Source organism: Anomalospiza imberbis, chromosome 5 (assembly GCF_031753505.1).
Source record: "Anomalospiza imberbis isolate Cuckoo-Finch-1a 21T00152 chromosome 5, ASM3175350v1, whole genome shotgun sequence".
In the NCBI taxonomy this organism is placed as follows: domain Eukaryota; kingdom Metazoa; phylum Chordata; class Aves; order Passeriformes; family Viduidae; genus Anomalospiza; species Anomalospiza imberbis.
This window is the reverse complement of record NC_089685.1, coordinates 19,463,704-19,485,623: the sequence shown is the minus strand read 5'-3', so window position 1 is coordinate 19,485,623 and position 21,920 is coordinate 19,463,704. Positions and strand designations below refer to the sequence as shown.

The 21,920-nt window shown below is 42.1% G+C and overlaps 1 protein-coding gene across 2 annotated transcripts in view; it reads right to left on the bottom strand.

The window, feature by feature from the left end:
* The window catches only part of TRABD (TraB domain containing), a 30,066-nt gene extending 8,503 nt beyond the window's left edge, over positions 1 to 21,563 (bottom strand). Inside the window, exons 1-5 of one of the 2 annotated variants that reach the window (XM_068189804.1) lie at positions 21,471 to 21,563; positions 8,884 to 8,946; positions 6,642 to 6,720; positions 3,897 to 4,063; positions 2,903 to 3,043 (exon numbers count right to left, since the gene is read on the bottom strand). In XM_068189804.1, coding sequence (XP_068045905.1) covers positions 2,903 to 3,043; positions 3,897 to 4,063; positions 6,642 to 6,720; positions 8,884 to 8,907 — 411 coding nt within the window. In that variant the 5' untranslated portion in view covers positions 8,908 to 8,946; positions 21,471 to 21,563. Of the gene's footprint in view, positions 1 to 2,902; positions 3,044 to 3,896; positions 4,064 to 4,199; positions 4,337 to 6,641; positions 6,721 to 8,883; positions 8,947 to 21,470 lie in introns of those variants that run through there. The other variant, XM_068189805.1, reaches the window with a different exon arrangement.
* Between the last annotated feature and the right edge of the window lie 357 nt (positions 21,564 to 21,920).

Below are 21,920 nucleotides of genomic sequence, written 5' to 3'. Positions count from 1 at the left end.
ACATATGAGAAAAGATTAAACATACTAAATACTCATGAAGTTTGGGACAGGATAACTGAGATAACATACACTATTAGACACACAAGTAGCATAGAGACAGTGAAAAGGGCAGGAAGAGAGAGCAATATCCAGGCAAAGAACACTTATACTATGTATGGGAACACAGCCTATGGAGGAGGCCTTGGAACTACTCTTTGACTGCATAACAAGTCACTCATCCAGCACCAAGTGCAGAAACAAGCCATGTGTACTTTCATTCACAATTCTTTTAAAAACCCAAATTCCCATGAAGGAAGGCAGCAGAGCCTTGACACCTGGAGCCTGGAACTGGTTTTCCTACTGCTGCAAGACCGGTGGAGGTTAGACATCAAAACACAAGTGAAGGTAGCAAGTGAACAGCAGCCTGCTCCTGTCCATATGGATGTACCTATTATCAATCAATTAATTTTATATCCTTTTTTTGAAGAGGACTATCCCTTATGGGTTACCGAAACATGGAGGGCTGTATTACACAGTGCAAAAGGTGAGCTTTTTTCACTAGCCAGAACCAACAGTACAACATATTCCTCCACAGGTGACTTTAGACAAAAAGAGGTTAAGGCATGATTCTGCTGTCTCTAGCTCACTTTCTCTTCTGTCCCCAGAGCAAGGTTTCTCAACTGCCCCTCTGTGCCAAGAGAAGCAATCTTACAGCCACCGGGAGATGATGTAGCAAAAAACCAAGCCTTACTCAAACTATCACAGGGCCATGGTATGGCCACAGAAGGGAGAGTGGAAGCAGAAAGACAGGGAGAAGATAAGAAAAAACCTGTCTTATCAGTTTGGTTTAAGCCAACTTTTACTGCACATCTCCAGGTTATCCACATTTGAGCCAGATACCAGTCTGCACCATGTTGCTTTGCTTAATGGAAAGCAAACAGGTACTTCTCTGCAACCAGCTGTAAGGGTTTTGAAATTTAAGGAGGAGCTAAAGGAAGTCTAGTTTTGACCTGCAGCAGTTACTTGTAAGCTGTGGATGCCAGTGATCCATTGCAAATATCTATGTTTCATGTTAACATTCTGCTCAATTTCCAGCTTCAATTAAGAGCAATGAAATAAAATTTTAGTGTTTAATATTTATATAAGTGATTATAAAAAGACACCATTTGGGCTTTTTTTTTTCATCATTTCCAATCTTAAGGATGAAAGTTGAAAGCAGCTTTGACTTTTAGGTGTAGGTTTTGGGCCTGTCTCATTTCAATGAGAGGAGGCAACTGAGGCATAACTGAGCAATTTACCAACTGATCTGATTTTTATCAGAGAAAAACAAAGACACTATAATTTGGCATGGGACAGTTGGACTGTTCTTCCTGGTTTTCTCTATATAATCCATACTGTTAGTGATTCAAAGGGGAAATGTTGGGATAATTTTTGTTGAGACCATAGATAGAGAAATACATTCTTTAAAAGACTCAATCTTCAAATTTTATTATTTGCATTATTCCTGCAAATAAACTAAAGGAGACTAATACTGAGCTATAAGAATAGGAAGGATCCTTGCAGTATTCTCTGGCTTTGGAGCCAACAGAGTCTGTGTTTTCTATGTCTGCATGCAAGATCACTTCAAGCCCTGGCAGGAAATGGTAACTGCAAAGCTGCAAATGTGACTTTACATCACAGAGAAAAAAAAGTCTGCTATTTTGTTTTCATTGTCCTTTTCCTCTTAACACAACATAAACTGTTTGATTTAGCTTTGATATAAAGAAAAAAGTTTCTGTGCCTGTTCACAAGATCAGAAGACCCCCAGCTATGCTGTTCCAGTTGTGAACATGCATTTTGGCTACATGCATCAGAATAATCCACCTTGCCTAAGATAAACAGATAGATGCAGCAATTCATGCAACATGCAAGTGTTTTGCAGTGTCTTTTCCTTTGGTCGGGCATAAATAAAGAAAACAGGAAAGATGCATTATTGCCTAACTCTGTGAGTCAGAAAGCCAGCTCTGAGACCTTGTGTGTGAGCACAGACACTGCATAGCCCTGAGCCACTGCAAGTGCTCCTGCATGCATGCAGATTATATTCCTATGGGGGGGAGGGTACAGTCCTGGAAATTCCCCAATTACATCAATAAAGCAAGTCCAATATACAGTTAGCACACAATCAAAATAACAATCTACAAATTTCTTCATCCAACTGGACACAAACTCTTTACTACTGACCACGCACTGCCATTCTAATCAAGTGTCCTGTCATTTTTAAGTCAACTTTGTGTTGTTGCACTGTGCCTAGCTTAAAATCACCCAAATGCAAGCTAGCTAGGTGGAACTGAAAAAATACAGGACCTTTTTTTTGCACACACATCCAGACATGTCCACATCAAACTGCCAGAGTATTTATCATTTGAATAGAATCCCACACCTTTTAGCCCAAATTTTTCAAATCTCCCTTCAGGGCCTACTGTCAATTAGAAACTACTCCAAAGACAAGTGGATAGGCAGGAATTAGAGAGCAACACACTAGGATGAGGAAGGAATGCAGCTAAACAGAAAACACCAAAATTAAGTGCTCTTTAAATAGCTGTGATACAGATGCAGATTGCAGGAATAATCACATTTAAACATATTAGCAAACCATTACAAATTGCAAAGTTAGACTTGTGTCCTGCAAATGGAGCAGCTGTTAAATGCAGGAGGATTCCTGTGAAGGTCAACAATTTGCCCAACCAATCCCATTGTGAAAAGAAAGTCCTCAATGCTCCATCTGAAAATAGAAAAAAAACACCCAAACCTAGCTTTGCCACTGTAGTAGTACTCTCACTTACATCAACAGTATTAGATTCCCAGCTCGGGGGAACACTAGCTCTGATTGCAACTTTACAAATTGCTCAACATAAACCTTTAATTGTCACTGTAGGAATCATACCTGCTTTATAGCTTGTTGAAGTTTTTCCAGATTTATTTCTTTGGCTTCTTTTAGTAATGTCTTTTCATCCATCTTTAACATAGAAACTCTGTACTGGCACAGTTCCACTACAACTACATCAGGCTGCACTTCTTGTATTGTCTGAAAAAGATGAATTTATTTATACTGCTTTAGAAAGGAATAAAGAGAAATACAGCCAATATCAACTTTTTAAAGAGAAAAAAGACCTTAAGATCACATTCCAATAATAATTTTCAATTAGTAGAATAGTAAATAAGAGTTCTCCAAATAACTAAGCATTGACAACAATATTAAGGAAGGTGACAGCAAAATGTCTTAGTTACTGGATGCTTTGGGACAGGATAATGGTGAACATACTGTGCTGGGAGGGGAGCAGGGAAGAAACACTTCATGTTAAACTTTTCACATTCACAAAATTAATTTGACTGTACTCTGTGGTATTTTGCTATCTGAGTTAGAATACGCTTTGTGTCAGAACTGTCAACCCTGCAACCCTGATTCTTACAAGATTCCTCCCCTTCTAGCTCCTGAATAAAGGCACTCTAAACTGCAGAGTTTGCAGGAGGTACAATATGAAATAGTTCCTACTTGCACTAGGGCTTCAGACCTATTTGCAGCTTGAGAATGGAATCCAAGTTTTGCACAGCATGGTTTTACAGCCCAATACTCTCCAGGCAATGTAAGCTTCACTAGTGAGATTTCTACTTTCAACACTGACACTGTATCTGCCTTTTTAATGGAAGGGTAAATAAAAATATTTGACCTGGGAGAGCAATATATTGCATCAAAAATTATTACTGTAACATGTCAGCTTCTTATCCCATAGTGCAGTTAGCCCTCCAACAGCCAATTAGAAAAACAGAGCCTGAAGGTTACAGCACAAAACCAAGTCAGAGAGCTGGACTTCATTCTACTTAGTACTAAGCTGAAATATTACAAAGATACTGCTGAAGGGCTTACACTGAGTATTTACCTTTACTACATCCTTTTTGCTGCTGTCACTGAAGTGGGCTGTTCCAACCACATATACTTTAGAACCATCCTCAGTATCAAGCTCAGTCACAGTGCTTGGTAAAGCAGGCCTTTTCTGCCTCTTCTTCAACTTCATCTCCAGGAGAATTTTAAACGCATCTGCATCAGCTATAAATGTAAAGAAAAATAGAAAAGAAAAGCACACATGATATAAAGTGCAGGTAAGTAATCCAGAAAATAAAAATGTCGCCACTAAACAGCAGAGCAGAGCTAAAAGGCCATTGATTTACCACTGTAATCTTACATTCAATTCTGAAGCTACATCATTGAGAGTGCCATCACTGGAGAGGCTGCCTCCAAGCATGGGTCTCAGTCCAGGTTTCCTACCCTGTGGACACTGGGACAGGTTGTCCACGCAGTTCAGTAAGGGAAAGAGAGAAGCTGTGTGGCAGGTGAGGTGGACAGAGAAGCAAAGAATACTTAGAAAAGGTATACACTAAATTAGAGAAAAAGAAAAAAAAAAGGCATTTTTTAAATTCTAAACCCAAAGTGTTCCATTTTGGGGTTCTTATCTATATAAACGATAGCAATACATGGACACTGGTGTGAATATGATGGCAAAGTCACCTCCACATATTGGCACATATAGGATACCTACAGTACCAACCTTAGCCTTTTCTGTGATTAACACACCAGGGATCAGTACACAAAGGAAAATTAAACCTTAAGAGGTATTTAGGTCAGGAATCCAGTCATTCTTCCCTAGATTCAACAACTATTTAAGATCAAAATGGTACAAAGTGAGTTTAGCTCCTCTATATCAAGCCTGCTGTATGGAAAACAGGAGGATCTCTCAGCTCTGTCAGAGATGCTCATTGCCAGATAGCCTCATTGACTGAGACAGAGAAGCTTTAACTCTACATCAATGGGAAATAAAAGTCACTTTGAATCAGTCATCTTAAAGCTGTAATGCATCTTAGGAAAAAAAGTATCAAGCAGGAAAGCAGAGTTTTGTTTCCAACCAACTCTCTTTCTCTGGCAAGCTGCTGCAAGTTAGCAGAGGTCTCAAGTGGTCTCCAGAAGCCTGGAATAGGATCATAAGCCCAGGGGAACAAAAAAAAAAAAAAAAAGATTAGTGAACAGTTTGTAGGCAGGATGTCAAAGATGCAGATAAATTACAGCCTCCTACCAGACATTCGTTTTATGAATCTGGTTTAACTGTGTGGCAAAACAACCCCAAACCAAAAACAAACAAACAAAACCCCCAACAAATTAGAAGGAAACCAACCAAACAAAAGAGAAAACCCAAACAAAAAAACTAAAAGCAACCTTTCAACATCCTTCTTAGCATTTTAGCAACCTACTACTTCATGGTCAATACCCAAGAACATGGTGTGCTGCAATCAGTACTGTCTGAGCTACGACAATGTTGCAGCCAAAACAGATGGTGATGCTGAGGAGGAGGTAAGAAAAACATGACTGAAAAAGGAAGTAGAGGTAAGGCTGTTGCATTTGTAGCACTCTCAGTCTTTATAATTATAAAAGCAGCCATAGCAGATGAACAAAAACCCACCTAAGCAAATATCTCACCTCCCACTATGGTCAAAAGTGGATGTCTAATGGAGAACATAATACATGGGGAAGTGTGTATAAATACCTGTCTCAAATACTTTCCTAGCCTAAAGCCATTTATGGTTCAGATTCCCCCAATTGAAAGTGGTTTCTACATATTTGGTAACCCTTAAAGGGTGTGATTTCTATTTATTTTTGAAGCTTTCACCTCACACATATACTCACTACTGGACTGGATAATGTTTCACATGAAGAAAAAATGTGATAGTGGTACAGCACCAGATGTTATAATTTAAGGACACAATTAAGGAAAACATTCTCAGGAGCAGCTATGGTTTTTATCGAACAAACTTCTATATCTAGAGAAAAAAAAACAGCAACATAAAAAAATTAATCTGCTGCTTTAGGTCTGCATACACCTCCCACAACTTTAGTCAAGGCTCTGTTTGCTCCCATGAAAGCTGAGATCCCTAGGAATTATTCAGCAGTGTTATTGTTACACACTAGTTTGCCCTGAGGTGGGTCAGAGCCTATTATTTGCCAGAAAGCACAATCTGAATGTTCCTATTGTTATAAATGAGCACTGGATATATTAATATCATAACAGTGTATCAACATAGATGAAGCAAATCCTAAGAAGCCTTGGTTTTTTCCTCTTGAGAAAGAAATGCCTGTCATTATCTGATCTTACCAATAACAGGTAAGAAAAGATACTCTTCCTGGACTTCACAAGACAGTTTTGGTTGGAATACTTCTATTGCCACATCTTGCAGGCTTGCCAAAACATTATCATGCTAGCATGGGCAAAGCATTCCACTTGGGACAACTCATCACCATCATATCACTAGATGCCAGACTGTCAAAGCAAACATATACTCATGCATCACTGGCTTAGAAAGCAATAGCTAAGCTTAAAACAATAGCTGAGTGTATCCATTAAATCTAAAAATATTTACTGTTTAAAGTATGGGATCAGCAAAGTGACAATCAATATGTCATTGTTCTTTCTAAATTTGATTTACACAACTGGGCCTTGAAACAAATCAAGAACTTCATTTGCATGTCCCTTTTTTGCCAACAGCCGTGTTCTTTTTAGGTAAGGAAAAGGCGAGGATATTTAGTTGAATACCCCTTCCAGTATGATACACCCTCCCCAGTCAAACCAGAAACATACAGATATTCTGCGAAATACTTGACGTTTCCTTTGGGCCATCTTCGGGTGCATCAGAGGACGACATTGGATCTGCAGCAGCCTGTATGAAACAAATTCAAAAGGAGGCTGGGAATTATAATGAAATGTTTCAATACATCTTTCCCTTTGTGAGTTTACACTGTTTGAACCTACTGATAATATTCAAGCAAGTAAATAATTTAAACAGTGTCACAGTTCAAAATATCTGTGATTTTACAACTATTTTTCCTAGCTGCATGAGTATGAGAAAGAACATGTTAAAAACTGATTATTTCATGCCTGTTTTAAGAGATATTTATACCTTACATGGAGTTTTAAAATAAAAGGAATTCCAGATAAAAAGAACAAATTTATCTCTAACACTACTACAGTACTACAGCTACTACAGCACTTTGTGTTGAAAACTAAAATTTGCCCTGATTATTTTATACCATTTGACTCAACTACCAGTCAGCATTAGTCCGTCAGGAGTCTGACAAAGTTAATCAGTACTCACAAGACTAAACACATCCATTCTAGAAGAGTCAGGCCAAGTATTTGATGGAATAAGGCAATTACACAACATGCACATGAAATCTTAGAAAGTTCATGTGCATGTTGACTTTATACATATCAGAAATCAAAGTCAAAAAGATACAAGGCATCTGCAGAGTTTTGCTCTCTAAAGGAACAGAAAACAATTGAAAAGATTCACAAAGACTGACTCTTCAATATTATCTCTAGAAGTATATGATACAGGTCTTTGGCTAACAAATATCTTTCTTATTTTTAATTAACCAGCAAGTTATAGAATTCAAGCAGTTCCAGCCATTCGGCCAATGTCATTCAAGCCAGAGAGGCAGAGTTAGTGCAGGAAAGACTCAGGAATAAGGAAAAGCTAAATTATAAATTACCTTTAGGCAACTACCTTAATTCAAAGTGCAATCAGGATGATTATTGGAAGAATTTGGAATTTCTGAACAACATTAAGTAAAAAAGTTAGAGACGGGATTACAACCCATCATCATTTAAGTACTTCCCAAAGACAATATTAATGAGTCAGCAAGCAGGCAGCCAACCTCTCCTGATGGATAACAGCTTTTTAGCTAAAATGACTGGTTTATGTACTTTATACTTAACCTGGTAAGGTTTAAAGCAAGGCTGTACCAAGCACACCCAAATGTTAAGAGCTTTCTATAAGAGTAATTATTTTCTTCTTGCATTCCATTATGCCAAACAGGAATTTTGAGAAAATAAATCCTGAGTGTCTTACCGTGGCCCTACTGAAGGCAAGGAAAAACTTATGATACATTTCATGGACTAAACTCTAAAAGTACAACAGCTTTACAGTGCAAAGTTTGAAATAGTCACAGCAACACATCATCCTTTCAGTACCAAGCAGAAGTCTGTTCATTGACAACTGCAAACTGCAATTACACTGCAAATTGCAATTACATTCACAAATCTAATTTAATACCAGCTCAGCTTTTGATCATAACATATGGCTTGACTACTGCTTGCATACGTTAAGTCTAGTCACAACAATATTTTGGAAAAATTTATCCATCTGTAACATATGGAATTAATCCTATCACTTATGCTGGCTTTGTCATCACAACATCACAACACTGCAATGAGCACAGCATTAAGCCACCACATTAGGAATCTGCTGTTCTTTTTTTTTTATTAACAGGACAAAAGAACTGATGTTCTTAGACTTCATAGGACAAAAATTTCCTGAGCTTCACCTGTTATACCAGAAAAAGGTTTTGAGATACATGGGTATGAAAGAAGAAAAGGAACAGAAAGGATAGATAAAGCATCTCAGTTTAATTTGGCAAGGAACTTCAGTCATGTACAATGAGATTATTTGTAAGCCATGTACAATGAGATTATTTGTATATAACCAATTTCTGTAATTTACTCACAAAACCTTTTTCCTCCTAAAGGTTTCATCTCATAGGTTAGGCGACTTTATGCAATTCCTTACTTGCAAGTAGCATAATAGAAAAGACCCATTTTAGCTTTTGCAACTGGAGGGAAAGAGAAACTGAAAAGAACCTAAATGTATCAAGAACAATAGCACTCAGCTCTCCATCTCCATTTTAAAAGGGGTCTCACACTGGCATTCTCAGTCCTAAGACTTTGCAGAACTTGCCTAAAAATAAGTGGAAGAACCTGGCTGATTTAGTCTTGACCTTCCCTGCGATTGTACTGAGATGCAAACTTCATTTCCAAGCCCTACCTCAGGCTGTTGCTCCTCTTGCATTCCTGCAGTGTAGACTTATTTTCACCAACCACACAAGAACTGCAAGAAGTAAAAAGAGATGGGAGAGAATTAAAAATTATTGGCATAACCCAGAACATTTGCTCAAGAACTGTCTGGGAAAAAAAAAAGTGTCTCTACAGTCTCTAATAAAGACTGCAGTAATAAAAGCAGCAAACTGAAGAGGCACATATGTCACCTCTTCAACTCTACTGCCATTAAGAAAAACAGAAAAAACCAACAGCAACTCCCCCAGCGGTACGTAAAACCAGCCTGTTTCAGTATGGTTCTTGAGGTGGCTCAAGCCAAAGAACAATTTCTGCAATAGCAAAAATTTTGCTCAACTTACTCAGTAGTTCTGTCTAGTTCATATCAACTACATCAAGACAGTTTTTAGGCAGATTTTAGGAATCCTCTATATTTCTAGGACTTTTCTGCTGCACAGAATAGGAAAGCAGTCACAATCTTAATATTAAACTATAGTGTCGTGCATGTTGTTTTATCGGCATCATGTGACCACATATATTTATAAATATACGAGGGTTGGAAGATCAGTCAGCCAGTATCTGTGTGACAAACCTGTGAAACTAGGTTTTCAAGCCCTTGCTGAATGATTTCCGTGTTTTAGTTTAACAATAGCAATGACAGAATCATAAAAGTCCCAAGTTCTCCCTGAAGCTGGCAGTGCTGTGATTGGACTTGGGTAGTACTCTGAGGCAATTACACAAGACATCGAATGCATGACTAATACTCGTTCTACTTATTCTCACTGCCATCCCACTAATACTGAAGCACTCAAAGAATGTGCTGCTTCTTTACTACAGCATTTTGGGCTAACTCCATTTGAGCTACTTCACAGTACATGTGATCAGTGTTTTAATTTATTAGAGAGCAATCCTGAACAACTTATTCATAGAATACATTTGCAGCCCCACTCTGAGGAGTGGACAAACAAGTCTGGCTCCTGCCCTACGGTCAGATGAAGCTGGAGAAAAGCTGGCTGGCATCTGGCTGACAGTATACTTCAGCACACAAATGTGATGGCAATAGCAAGCCTCCCCATTCCCCAGATTGAAAAGTCTCCTGTAGTCGGATTAGCGCTCTGCATTCCGGTTTCTAGAAAGCCATTTTGCTTTCTATCTTTGCTTAAAATACATTTCTTTAAAAGAGCATTTGCCTGGGCAGTATGAAGCAAGTGTAATTCTGTCCACTGGCACATCTCCCACCATGCAGCAGGGATTTCAGGAATTTGTGCCTTCTTCCTGTCCATTGCTCATGGTCAGCCAGCAAACCCAAGATCACAGCTGCAGGCTGGGCAAGAAGAAAAAGCAGAGTGGCCAAAATCCTGGCTTCTGCATGGTCTCTGGAGCAGAATCCCCATGAAATCCAACAGATTCTCATAGCTTGAGCAGGCAACAGCTACAGACACAACTCCTGAGCTGTGAGGCAAATACCTCTTTAAAACAAAAAAATACACACTGCACACAGTCCAAGAGGTTCATTAAAACAAACTATTCAAGAACATGCAATAAGTCTGCACAGGCAATGTAAGCACTCCAGTGGTTGTACTACAAGGCACAATATCATTTTAAAACCAGGACCCTCCTGCCTTCCAAGGAGTCAAGTCAAGGAAACCTGGGTGTCAGAGTAAGCTGAAATGGCAGGTGAAGCTGAACTGCTCTTCTGCTTCAGTATTTCCACAATTTACGAGTGGTGTGGACAGATCTAAAGCAGTACAGCAGAAGGAAAGCCCTGCCTTGAGACCTGCAACTTCAATGGGACACACCAGCCCTCAGACACCTCACTCCAGACAGTCTGTCAGTTTTGTGGAGTTAAGTAAACTCAGCACCTCTTTTTATCCTGTCCTGTCTCTGACAGACTGGCTTAACTACTTATTGACTTATGCAGTAAACCACACTGGAAAGCAGGTTCAGTTTAAAAAAAAAAACATCACTTCCCCACCCCTGCCCCCCCAACTCTACCAAGGCATTCAGCTTGTATCAGCTACCAAGGTTCAGCTGATCAGACAACTGCAGGAAGAAGGGCAGCACCAAAACTTGAGGAACAGCATGAAGCAGAGATGCTGAAACCAACTGCCCTCTGAGAAAATACTTGTTCAACTCAGAGTGTACCAATACTCTGATGCTCAGCCCTGGGCTTGGTTCTCAATTGGTTTGTGTGCAAAATACCACAGTGTTTTTCTGTCAGTGAATCAGCTGGTCCAAAATACAACCTAAACCTCTAAGCTTGATTAAGGTCTGCTGGCATTTGAAAATATGTCTTTTATCTGCAGAGTACTCTTCAAACTAATGAACTGCAAGTTTTGTTTTAAAAATAGATTCCTATACAGAAGCACTAAACGGTATTTTTTCCCACTAAGTGACATTTTAGAAAACATCATCCCTTTCCCACCACTAACTAAATTATATGTCTGATACTGGTGTGGGTGTGGGAGAGATTTCTGAAGTTTACTCAAGCTAACTAGCACCGTTTTTTAACTGACCTATACCTTTGGAGAAAACAAGCTGTTTGTTTCCAACTCACTGTTTCCCTGCAGTTTCCAGCTCCAGCCTCTGCAGGGAATCCTTGAAACAATACTTCCATGGCCAGATGAGAGAATGTGCAGCCACAATGACAGGCAAGACTGCCACTGTTTTCTTCTAGGAAAAGTGGGCCCGTGGGAATCTCATGAGGTTTAATAAGTGTAAGGTACTACACCTGAGTTGGGGCAACCCCCCGTTGTCAATACAAGCTGGGGATGAAGGGACTGAGAATAGCCCTGCTGAGAACTTGTGTAGCATCCCATGAACTCTCTGCTCTCAGCCAATTCCCAAGTCCTCTGCGCTGTCGGTGCCAGTGACTACCATGGAGTAGTCCTCCTGGGGGAAAAAGACAGACTCCCACATGGACTTCCTCTAGTTTCTCCTTTCCCTGTTCCCTCATTAGTTGGATACCCTTCCTGGCTGCGCCCTGCCCAGCCCTTAGCTCCGGCCCCAGCCCTTCCCCTTTTTAAGCTGCCTGCAGCAGGTGGTGGTTCCCTTTCTCGCTGGGTTTCCTTCAGTTTCATGTGACCTTGCTGGAATAAAACCTTGCAAAAAGAGCCTTTCTTGCCTCTCTCGCTGAGCCAGGTGCAGTGAGTGCGGTGTGTGGATCTGACTGCATTGCCTGAATGTCTACCCAACTTGCTTTTCTACAAGAGAGGTTTGTTGGGAACAGATACTAGGCAGCAGCACCCACCATCCATCTCCCACATTTTTAAACTTGAGGGCGCTGATGGATGAGAGGCCAGAAACGACCTGGCCATGTGCACTTGCAGCACAGAAAGCCAGCTGTGTCCTGGGCTGCATCAAAAGCAGCATGGCCAGCAGGGCAAGGGAAGTGATTCTGTCCCTCTGCTCTGGTGACACCCCACCTGCAGTGCTGCATCCAGCTCTGGGGTCCCCAGCATGGGAAGGACACTGACCTGTTGGACTGAGTCCAGAGGAAGCCACCAAGATGGTTAGGTGGCTAGAGCACCTCTCCTGCAACAAAAGGCTAAGATAATTGTGGTGGTTCAGTCTGGAAAAGAGAAGGCTTTGGGGTGACCTAATTGCAGCCTTCCAGTACCTGAAGGGAGCCTACAAAAACCACAGAAAGGGACATTTTACAAGACCTGTAGTAACAGAACAAGGGGGAATGGCTTCAAAGTGAAAGACAGTAGATTCAGATATGAGGAAAAAATTCTTTACTGTGAGGGTGTTGAGGCACTGGAAAAGGTTGCCCAAAGAGGCTGTGGATGCCCTACCCTTGTGAGAGTTCAAGGCCAGTCTGAATGGAGCTCAGAGCAACCTGGTCTAGTTACAGGTGCTTCTGTCAACTGCAGGAAGGCTGGAACTAGATGACCTTGAAGATCCCTTCCAACCCAGGATTTTATACTCTTGTTTTCAGGTGCTGAGATCTGCTCAAGTTACACTGGAGCTGAAATTTTCCATGCAGAAGACCTCTTTCTAGACTCACCAGAGTACAAGCAAAGCTGAATACTCAGCTAGCAGCATCCTCCTCAGCAGCTCTAGGCAAAGTCCATATATTTTGGGAATTAGTCAAATACCTGGTACTCCAGGCTGACCTAGCTCATCCACGTGAAAGACACTATCCTTGTACGTCTATGTATTCACAAAAGGTATGTGAGTGCTATGATATTTGAAATATAATTTGAAGCCTCTGAGAGGAGACTGAACGTACCTTGCTGTTACACAGATAACCAAATGAAGTGCACAAAGCTGTATGCACTTCCTTTCACCATGTCCAATAGCAAGAAAAAGGGCCAATTCAGATCAAATTCTGGCATCATTTGAACAACTTACATCCATGCATTTCAAAATTTCTTGGAGTTTAGTTTTCCAACCTGTTTTGGGCTTTTTTTCCTTCTTTTTTTTTTTTTTTTTAAGTTTACTTTTGTAAAGAAATGACACAAGGCAACAAGGCATCTTATTTGTCTGTGCTTGTTCAACCATAGGTGAATTTTAAACTATTTTGGCAAGCAGGGAAGAGTCTCACAGTCATTTAGAGGTGTAACACACAGCACTGCTCCTCCAGGACAAAAAGATCACTGAAGATCAGATGAGGTGCATGTAAAAAAGAGGTGGTCAGCAGAACTTAACAGAAAGAAAATTCAATCCCAAATTGAAAAGCCACAGGCAAAAAAAGTTCAGATAATTATTGACAGTGTTCCATAATATGTATACTGGAGTATCTCATAACCTCAAGTTCTACTTACCATGAGATTTGGCATGAACATGTGAAACCAGTCAAATTCCCCTGCTCCAGCTACTTCAAAGGCCTGTAAGAGCCCCTTGTGAGCTATATCATATACTGAAAATCTCAGACATGACAGTGCACTTCTTTCAGATGCACCGCGAGACACAGCTTTTAGGCACTCATAAAGATCAGAGATTAGGAAGTATTTCTGTTCTCTTATCTGCCAGGAGACTGTCTTAATCAGGGATTCATTCTCCTGCTTTGAGTACTACCAAGAAAATTCCTGGAGCTAGAAGAAACAAAGAGAGGTGACTGATGATTGAATATGATTGAATCTCCACCTCAAAACACCTTTTTTCCTTGCAAATGGAATTCTTGTGCTTATTGCATCTTTGTTAGTCCGAGGGGACCTGCCGTTCATTAGGCCATTTAAAATTGTTGTTTATATATACATATGTGAAAAAATGAAGCCCTTTTGCTGACTTTTAAGATACCTCGGTAACCAAACAGAAATTTTTGAGACCACCAAATAAACTGCAAACCTAGAATTTAGCCATTACTTATCTCTATTGATAGGCACCTATTTCCTCTCAAGCTCTTCTTGTTCCTACAGCACACGGGACAGACATTGCTACTGAGAAAAGTACTGCCAAAGAGGGGCTGTATTTTTCCCATGCACATGGGCATTATTCTCTTTCTCCCAAAACAGCAAGTTCAGAAAGGAACACACAGAAAAGTTCAACATCTTCTAGCAATGCTTACTTACCCTGCACAAATGCTGGCAAAGCAGAAGCAGAAAGAACTCCCTGACATGCTATTTCACATCAGTCCTTCAGTTTTCCTAAAATAAATCAGCTTCAGCAGCACATCTTTGCACAAAATCTTCTCATGAACTCATTTTTCATACTTGATAGCCTTAGTCAACCAAAGTGTTTCGGTTCCAGCTTCATATTTAGGCATCTGAAACTCTCTTAGCTTGCAGTCTCAAGAACACAAGAGGTTCACATGCACATGCACTCACAATTTACGGCTTCTAGCAAGGCAAGTTAAAGAACAAAAGGCCCTTTCCTGTTTAATTTCAGCGAGGTATTTTGGTGAGAAAATTCAAACACCACAGACAATTCATTACAGTATCCCCCTACAGAAGGGTTAAACTTGTTCCTTTAATGTCTTGTCTAAATTTGCTTCCTTCAGACAGTGATTCAACTGAATCGATAAAAAAGCTCTCAAAAAACCTCTCATGCTCCTACCAATAAAACAACATATTCAGCTACTTTTTAACAATATTTTTATTGAATGTTTTCCTCCTTCTGATCTATACAGAAATTCAGAAGCAGCACTTTGTTTCCTCAACATGCTGGCACTACAACAGGGAAATAAAAGTTGTCCATAGTCTTATAATTGCTCTATAATTTCTATGTGCTGCACACGCATCAGAATAACTAGTAAATAAACTAGGAAAGAAGTCACCAAACTACAGCTTGTTCCACTTTTTATTGAAAGGAACAGGCAAAAATTTCTGTGTTTGATCCCCTCAACAAACAAATCTAAACGTATCTATTAGAGCTTTTGATAGCTACAGTATTCACTAACATTGCAGAAGGTACCCACATCTCTTGTGTTAATCTCAAAGTGTTAATCCTGTAACCTCCGAGACAGGATTGTATGTATGTTCCTGCTTACAAATAAGTAACTGAGGTATATGAATGCTTAAATATGTCTACAAATCTGACCTCTGGTAGCTAAACAAGTAGTTAGAAGGCTCATGGAACTTTCAAAGCATTTCAATTTGCAATCTGGATTTTCCTTTGTTTTTAATCATTGATCCTTCGAGGATCCCCATACACCCCACAGGACACCTCTTCCTCCTAGTAACAAAGCACCACCACTCATCCTTGTTCCTCTTATGTTGCTGTGGGAAATACAAGAGATAGGCTAAGGACTGAATTTGAGAGCAATCTGTCAAACAATAAAGTGGGAGTCCTCCAGTGAGAATATAGCACACCTCACACAGGTCATGCTACAACTGAGCGAAAACTGACCTGAACTGGACATAAGCCACAGGCACACACAAAATTTGACTATGTCACAAACAGACTCATGTGCGAGCCCTCTAACACCAGTATCCCCAGCCAGAACACAGCTTCCATCAGCTTGGCATGAGATGCAGCAACATAAATTTACCTGCATCTACGTGCATTGAGTGCTGTGTTCCTTTCATCCTCTAAACCTGCAGTTTCACTAGCAATGGATATTTGATTTAGCTAGTAGAGCCTGTACACTTTACATTCATATTATACTCTGCATAAGCTCATCTCATCTGAATACTGCTACGGTTTAACAGGATCACTTCTTTTATGTAAACAGAAGAGGCATATCAAGACTTCAGAAGAAACAGACTAAACTTTTCTCCCACTGACAAACTGTTGCACTCTTTACTCACTGTCTGAAACACCTAACAAAGCACCTTCCATGCTTAACATTTAACCTACTAAGAAGGCAAAACCAAAATAACAGATACCCTCTTAAGTCTCAGCACCATACTCTGCAACATAAACACAGTATTTAAGATTGATGAGGTTTGTTCCATACTTATGCACAGAAATCTTACAAATGTTTACAAACAATCATCAACTCCAAAAGGTTTCTACTCTGTGGATAGCCTGTTCATACTCAGAAGGATGCCTCCATGGTAACCTGTCTGCCAATAAATGTAACAGCCACAAATTCAGAAATTGTAAGGTATTTCAAAATTACCAAGGTGACCTACTCCACATTGCATGTTATCTCTTTGACACAAACCCACGCCTTTGAAACTCAACTGAGCAAGTGGTTCTGTAATCACAGATAGTTGTAGAGAGCATTGCACTGGTTTCTCATGACTCAGAAGTTCACAAATTTCAAAATGCACATTTTTACCCTCTGAGCATCAATGAGGTGTTCCTGCAAAATGAACTGTGCAGACATACGCAGCCTAAACTCAGGTACCTGCACACTAGAGTCAATGTCCATTTGCGTGCTTTGGAAGTTAAAACATAAAAGTCAAAGACAACTACATTCATTTTGCTTGAAAGGAGGTGTTGAAACATGAGAATATGTGGCCTGGGACACTGAAAACACGTTTATTGGTGAAAGACAAGAAGGCATTCTCATACGCTCTGTAGTTTTACAAGTTACTGCCATTTCACTGACTGGGGCTACTTGATGAAATGAGTAAGTATGAGGTGAATCAGGATGCTAACATACTGCATTGCAGATTTATGAACAAACATTAGCCTAAATCCTTACTCTTTTAAGAAGTTGCTGAGGTTGTAAAGATACTGATAAATTTAGAAACATGAGACAGAAAGACCACAGTGATATGGCTCAAGTCTGGACAGGCACTCAGAAACTGACAGTTTTGTAGAACCTATACATCTATCCAGGTCACTTTCCTATTGCGTTCTAATGTGAATTATGTGAATTCAGTGAAGATCTAGAACCAAAATAATTTTATTAGACTTTCCTGTATCCAGCAGCTTGGGGAAGATATCACTACATCTTCCCTTCAGGCCATGTAAAGCTATGAACCAAAAGATACTTCTGGTTTTGGAAAATTCTCTGCAAAACACTCCCAAGCAGAATAGAAGGGAAATAGCACAGATGCTGCATGTGTACGGAGTTCTATAAGAAGCACGTTTTCCACTCTGTTCATTACCTACAAGCAGCAAGCAAAGGAAATGGGTGAAGGAGCTCTGTGGTGTCAATGGCTGTCTGCTGAAATATGCAGAAGCTGCATCTCAAAAGTACCAGCAGACACATTCACTGTTGCTATAAACACTTTGAAACATAATCTTTATGGTGGTAAAATTGGGATTTCAGAGGACAAAATAATTTTGCCCAACTGCGAAGGACATTACTTATCAGTAGTGTTTTTTCTGCCTGTCCCTTTCATCCTACTCTCCAAACACTATCTGTGAACAAGCTGATCTACTCTTTCAAAATCATTAGGTGAACACAAAGCTGAAAACAGTTACATGACATGGGCCCATCTTCTGGCAACAAGTAAAGAAACACAGCTCTACTGTGGCAGAGAACTGAAGAAAAACTCCTCAGAGACAAAGCTCCAGGGTAGCAAATTCCAGACTGCAGTCACAGAGGCCCCATGATAACACTAACAACTCAGTACTACCTACACACTCACAGGAAAGCTGTTCTACTTCCAAGCCCATCCAGCTGTTGCACCACTCATTTAAGCTGTAAAGGACTCTGCACCTAACCAATTCAGTATATTCACAGAATGACTAGGTTGGAAGAGACCTTATAAAAGATCATCTAGTTCAACCCATACCCTAAGACCTCAATTAAACGATGGCACTGAGTGCCACATCCAGTCTTTTTTTAAACACATCCAGGGATGGTGACTTCTCCACCTCCCCGGGCAGACCATTCCAGAACTTTATCACTCCTTCTGTGAAAAACTTTTTCCTAATATCCAATCTTTATTTCCCTTGGCACAGCTTAAGACTGTGTCCTCTGGTTCTGTCAGTTCCTGCCTGGTGAAAGAGACCAACCCCCACCTGACTACAACCACCCTTCACACAGAGAGTGAAAAGGTCACCTCTGAGTCTCCTTTTCTCCAGGCTAAACAATCCCAGCTCCCTCAGCCGTTCCTCACAGGGTTTGTGTTCCAAGCCCCTCACCAGCCTCGTTGCCTCCTCTGGATGTGCTCAAGCATCTCAACATCCTTCCCAAACTGAGGGGCCCAGAACTGGACACAGCACTCAAAGTGCAGCCTCACCAGTGCTGAGTACAGGAGAAGAATGACCTCCCTGATCCTGCTGGCCACACTATTCCTGATACTGTCATATATAAATATATATACATTTATATACATAAAAAAAAACCAAACCAACAAAAAAACCCCTCTATTTCCATGACTATCTGCTGCCCTTCCAAGAAATGAGCAAACCCCTCAGCAACTCCAGATCCCAGTTCCTCACACCCAGGCCTTCTTTACAGGCTACACTGTAACTGGCTGTCTTGCTATACTTCTGAAGGACAGCTACCAGTTGTGCAATATGCAAGATATACCTCCTAGCAAGGCAAGACCAGGATCTCCAGATGCAGTACACAGGTGATTGGACACTTTCTTCAATTCCACCAGCAGTCATGGTGTTGTTCAGCTGTGGTGTAGGCGCTTGCTCGCTCTCAAAAGCATGCATGCCCTTCCTGAGATAGACTTCTCAACACAAAAGCATGATGTTGCACTATCAATAGAGACAGACTTATTTAGCAGACAGCCTGAAAGGACTACCCACTGGTAGTGCTTGATATGCAGGGTCATCAGGACATTCAAATTCTTGCACGTGGACATGCTAAGATCCTGCATCCCTCAGTGATTTCAATTAAAACTGCAAAGCAGGTCAACTAAAGGCAAGGGAAGGAAGGAGGCAAGAGTAGAAAAGAGCTCCTCTACTTTTTTTTTATTATTATTAGAAAAAGAAGTGTACAGGAAGAGAACTTGTCACTGAGTGCATGCACGTTTTCATACAAATCTATAAACTGAGGTTAATATTAAAGTTATGTTCCCCTGAATCCTTTTTTAGAAACGGAAAAAATACTCACTGCAAAAATTTAAAGTTCAAATACAGAACCGCAGTATTAACTAACATGTTCAAACCACCTGAAATTTGAACAGCCCTTTAAAAAAGCATTCAATAACTGAAGGTGTCTGACCTCAGATTCAAGTCACATAGGTATTTGCAAGTATGTTTCTAACCTAGTAACAACTATCACCAAGAAAATATATTGGTCAGATTTTGTACTAAATCATCTATGAAAGACAGCCAGGATTCTGTCTCCTGAAAGGACAAGGAGAGCTACAGAATCCTCCTTTCCTACTGGCACTGGCTGGCAAAGCACATGCTGTGATATCACTTCAGACAGACATAGTTACACACCACTCCCATTAAATCTGGAGCACACTTATCTCTGGCCTGCTCTCATTTCTACATTTTCAAAGACTGCCCCAAATCTCTCTTTGCACTTTTCCTGAATAGCAAATAAGGAAAAAGAAGATGCTTTCCAAAAAGGATTATTTAAAAAAAACCACTCGTATGACTCTCCCACAAGAAGACAGCAGTACCACGTGGTTCATTCACAGTTGTGGTGGCAGCAGCAGCAGTGTTTCATCATTTTTACCATATGGAAGAAAGAATATACTGAAAAATCAATCTAACTCTTCTAGCACCAAGCTACACAATATCCAAGTCTACAGTTAAGATGCCAGCGTGTTAGATACTGTGAGGACTAAATTTACAATAAGCAACTTAAAATTGAAATTTACAGTACAATGGTCAATACAAGTTACTGAATCTTCAAAGTCTACTGCCACCAACAGCAGGGCAGAAACCAGTGCCACAGCCACAACCCAGATTTTTCAATTAATAAACTCATTTAGCTTAGGATGATTAAATGGACACATTTTTTCCCCTACTCTGTAAGGTCTATCCCCTACTAAAATACAGAAGAGAAATCCCTGGAATCAGTTTGGTTTGGGTTTTTTAATTCTTTTTTGCTTTACTCTGTTAACTTTCTAAGAAGGAATACCTCCATTCATGAGGTTCATGAGGTGAACAGTAGTTGCACAGATACACAACTCTACAAAATGGAGAAATGTCATTCCAGACACCCTGGGTATTTCTTTTGACTAGTATTGTCACCACCACATTTGTGAAACAGCATCTAACTTGGAAAAGACTATCCCGTTCTCACACTTTTCCAACCCATCAGTTGCAACTTTCTGCAAAGTTTTACCAAAGAAAAATAATCTCTTTCTTCCTGAAAGCTAGGAAAAATAAACACCTCTGCTGTATGGACACCTGCATCAGTACAAGTATTTTCCTCAAGACAAAAGCCCAGGCTATGCCTGTGACACGAATTATGTTCAAGAGCTTGGTTAATTTGGACTATTTAACTATTTTCAGACGTGAATTCAGAAAAAAACCACAACTGTTTAGAGATTAAAAAAAAAAAAAAAAAAAAAAGAAAAAGAAAAACCTGTGAGTCTCGGCTTTTCCGCAGCTCCCCGCCAGAACCAAACAAATCCCATGCTCTTATCACCAAACACCTGGATCAGAGGCGTTGTGCCACGTCCGTGAACCCCCAAAGCAGTGAACAGCCGTAACGAAGGAGCTGAAGACACGCGGCTCTGGGACCTTACAAACGGCCCCAAGAGTCGCATCTTCCCACAAGTTTCCTGCCCAGCCGCAGGTCCCTGGCCGGCAGGGCAGGGCAGGGCAGCGCGGGTCTCCTCGCGGGACGCCCCGGGACCGGCGGGCACCGGCCTCCCGGCCTCCTCTCGCCCCGCGAGTGGGGCCGAACGCCTCAGCCCGTCCGCTACGAGGCGGAGCTCGCCCGCCGCCGGGAGGCCGCCCCCGCCCGGAGAGGCCCCTCGGCCCCGGCGCCTGCGGGGTCATCGGCGGGGCAGCGCCGGACCAGCCCCGGCTGCAACTCCCTCGCCAGGCCCGGGGAGCGCTTCCAGCAGCGGGAGCGGGTAGGGCCGCCGCGCCCCGGCCACTTCCCTGCCCAAGCGGGCGCTGCCCTGCAGCACCTCGGGCCGGCACCTGGAGAGGCAGGGCCGGGTGCGTGCCAAGGGCGAGCAGCGAGGGGGCACGGCCGCGCCGCTCGTAGCCCCCTCCCCTCCTGCGGGGCAGCGAGGAAACCGCGACACCCCGCCATCCGCTCCCCTCGCACACGCGCCACGACCGGAGTCGGCCCCAGCACGGCCCCGCCGCCCCCCGGCCCGGAGGGACTCGGCAGCGCAGCCGCCCCCCGCCCCCGCTGACCTGCCGTGCTGGGCGATGGGAGCGGCGGAGCCGCCGCTGGCCGGAGCGCTGCGGGCGGAGCGGGCGCGGGGCGCGTTAGCCGGACAACGTGCTGCACGAGTCAGCGCGGGGCGGGGCCGCCGCGGGGCTCCCTGGGCGCTGTAGTCCTCCTCTGCTCCCGATTGCGCGGCAGCGGGTGGCAGCGGACTACAGCTCCCAGCCTGCGAGGCGCGCCGGGCCCGCCCGCCGCCGGGCCCTTCTCCTCCCCCTCCTCGCTCGCTCGCCCCGCGCGGCTCCTCCGCCGGCGGCCGCTCCCCGCGGCCCCGCTGGGTCCAGCGGCCGCTCGGATCTGTGGCGGCGCTAGGGGCTGTCGGGATCTCTGCGGGAACCCCCGAGCGGAGCGTGCGGGGGTGCCATCAGCGGGTTTCCAGGCGCCTTCAGCTTCTGTGGGGGGCGGGGGCCCTCTGGCAG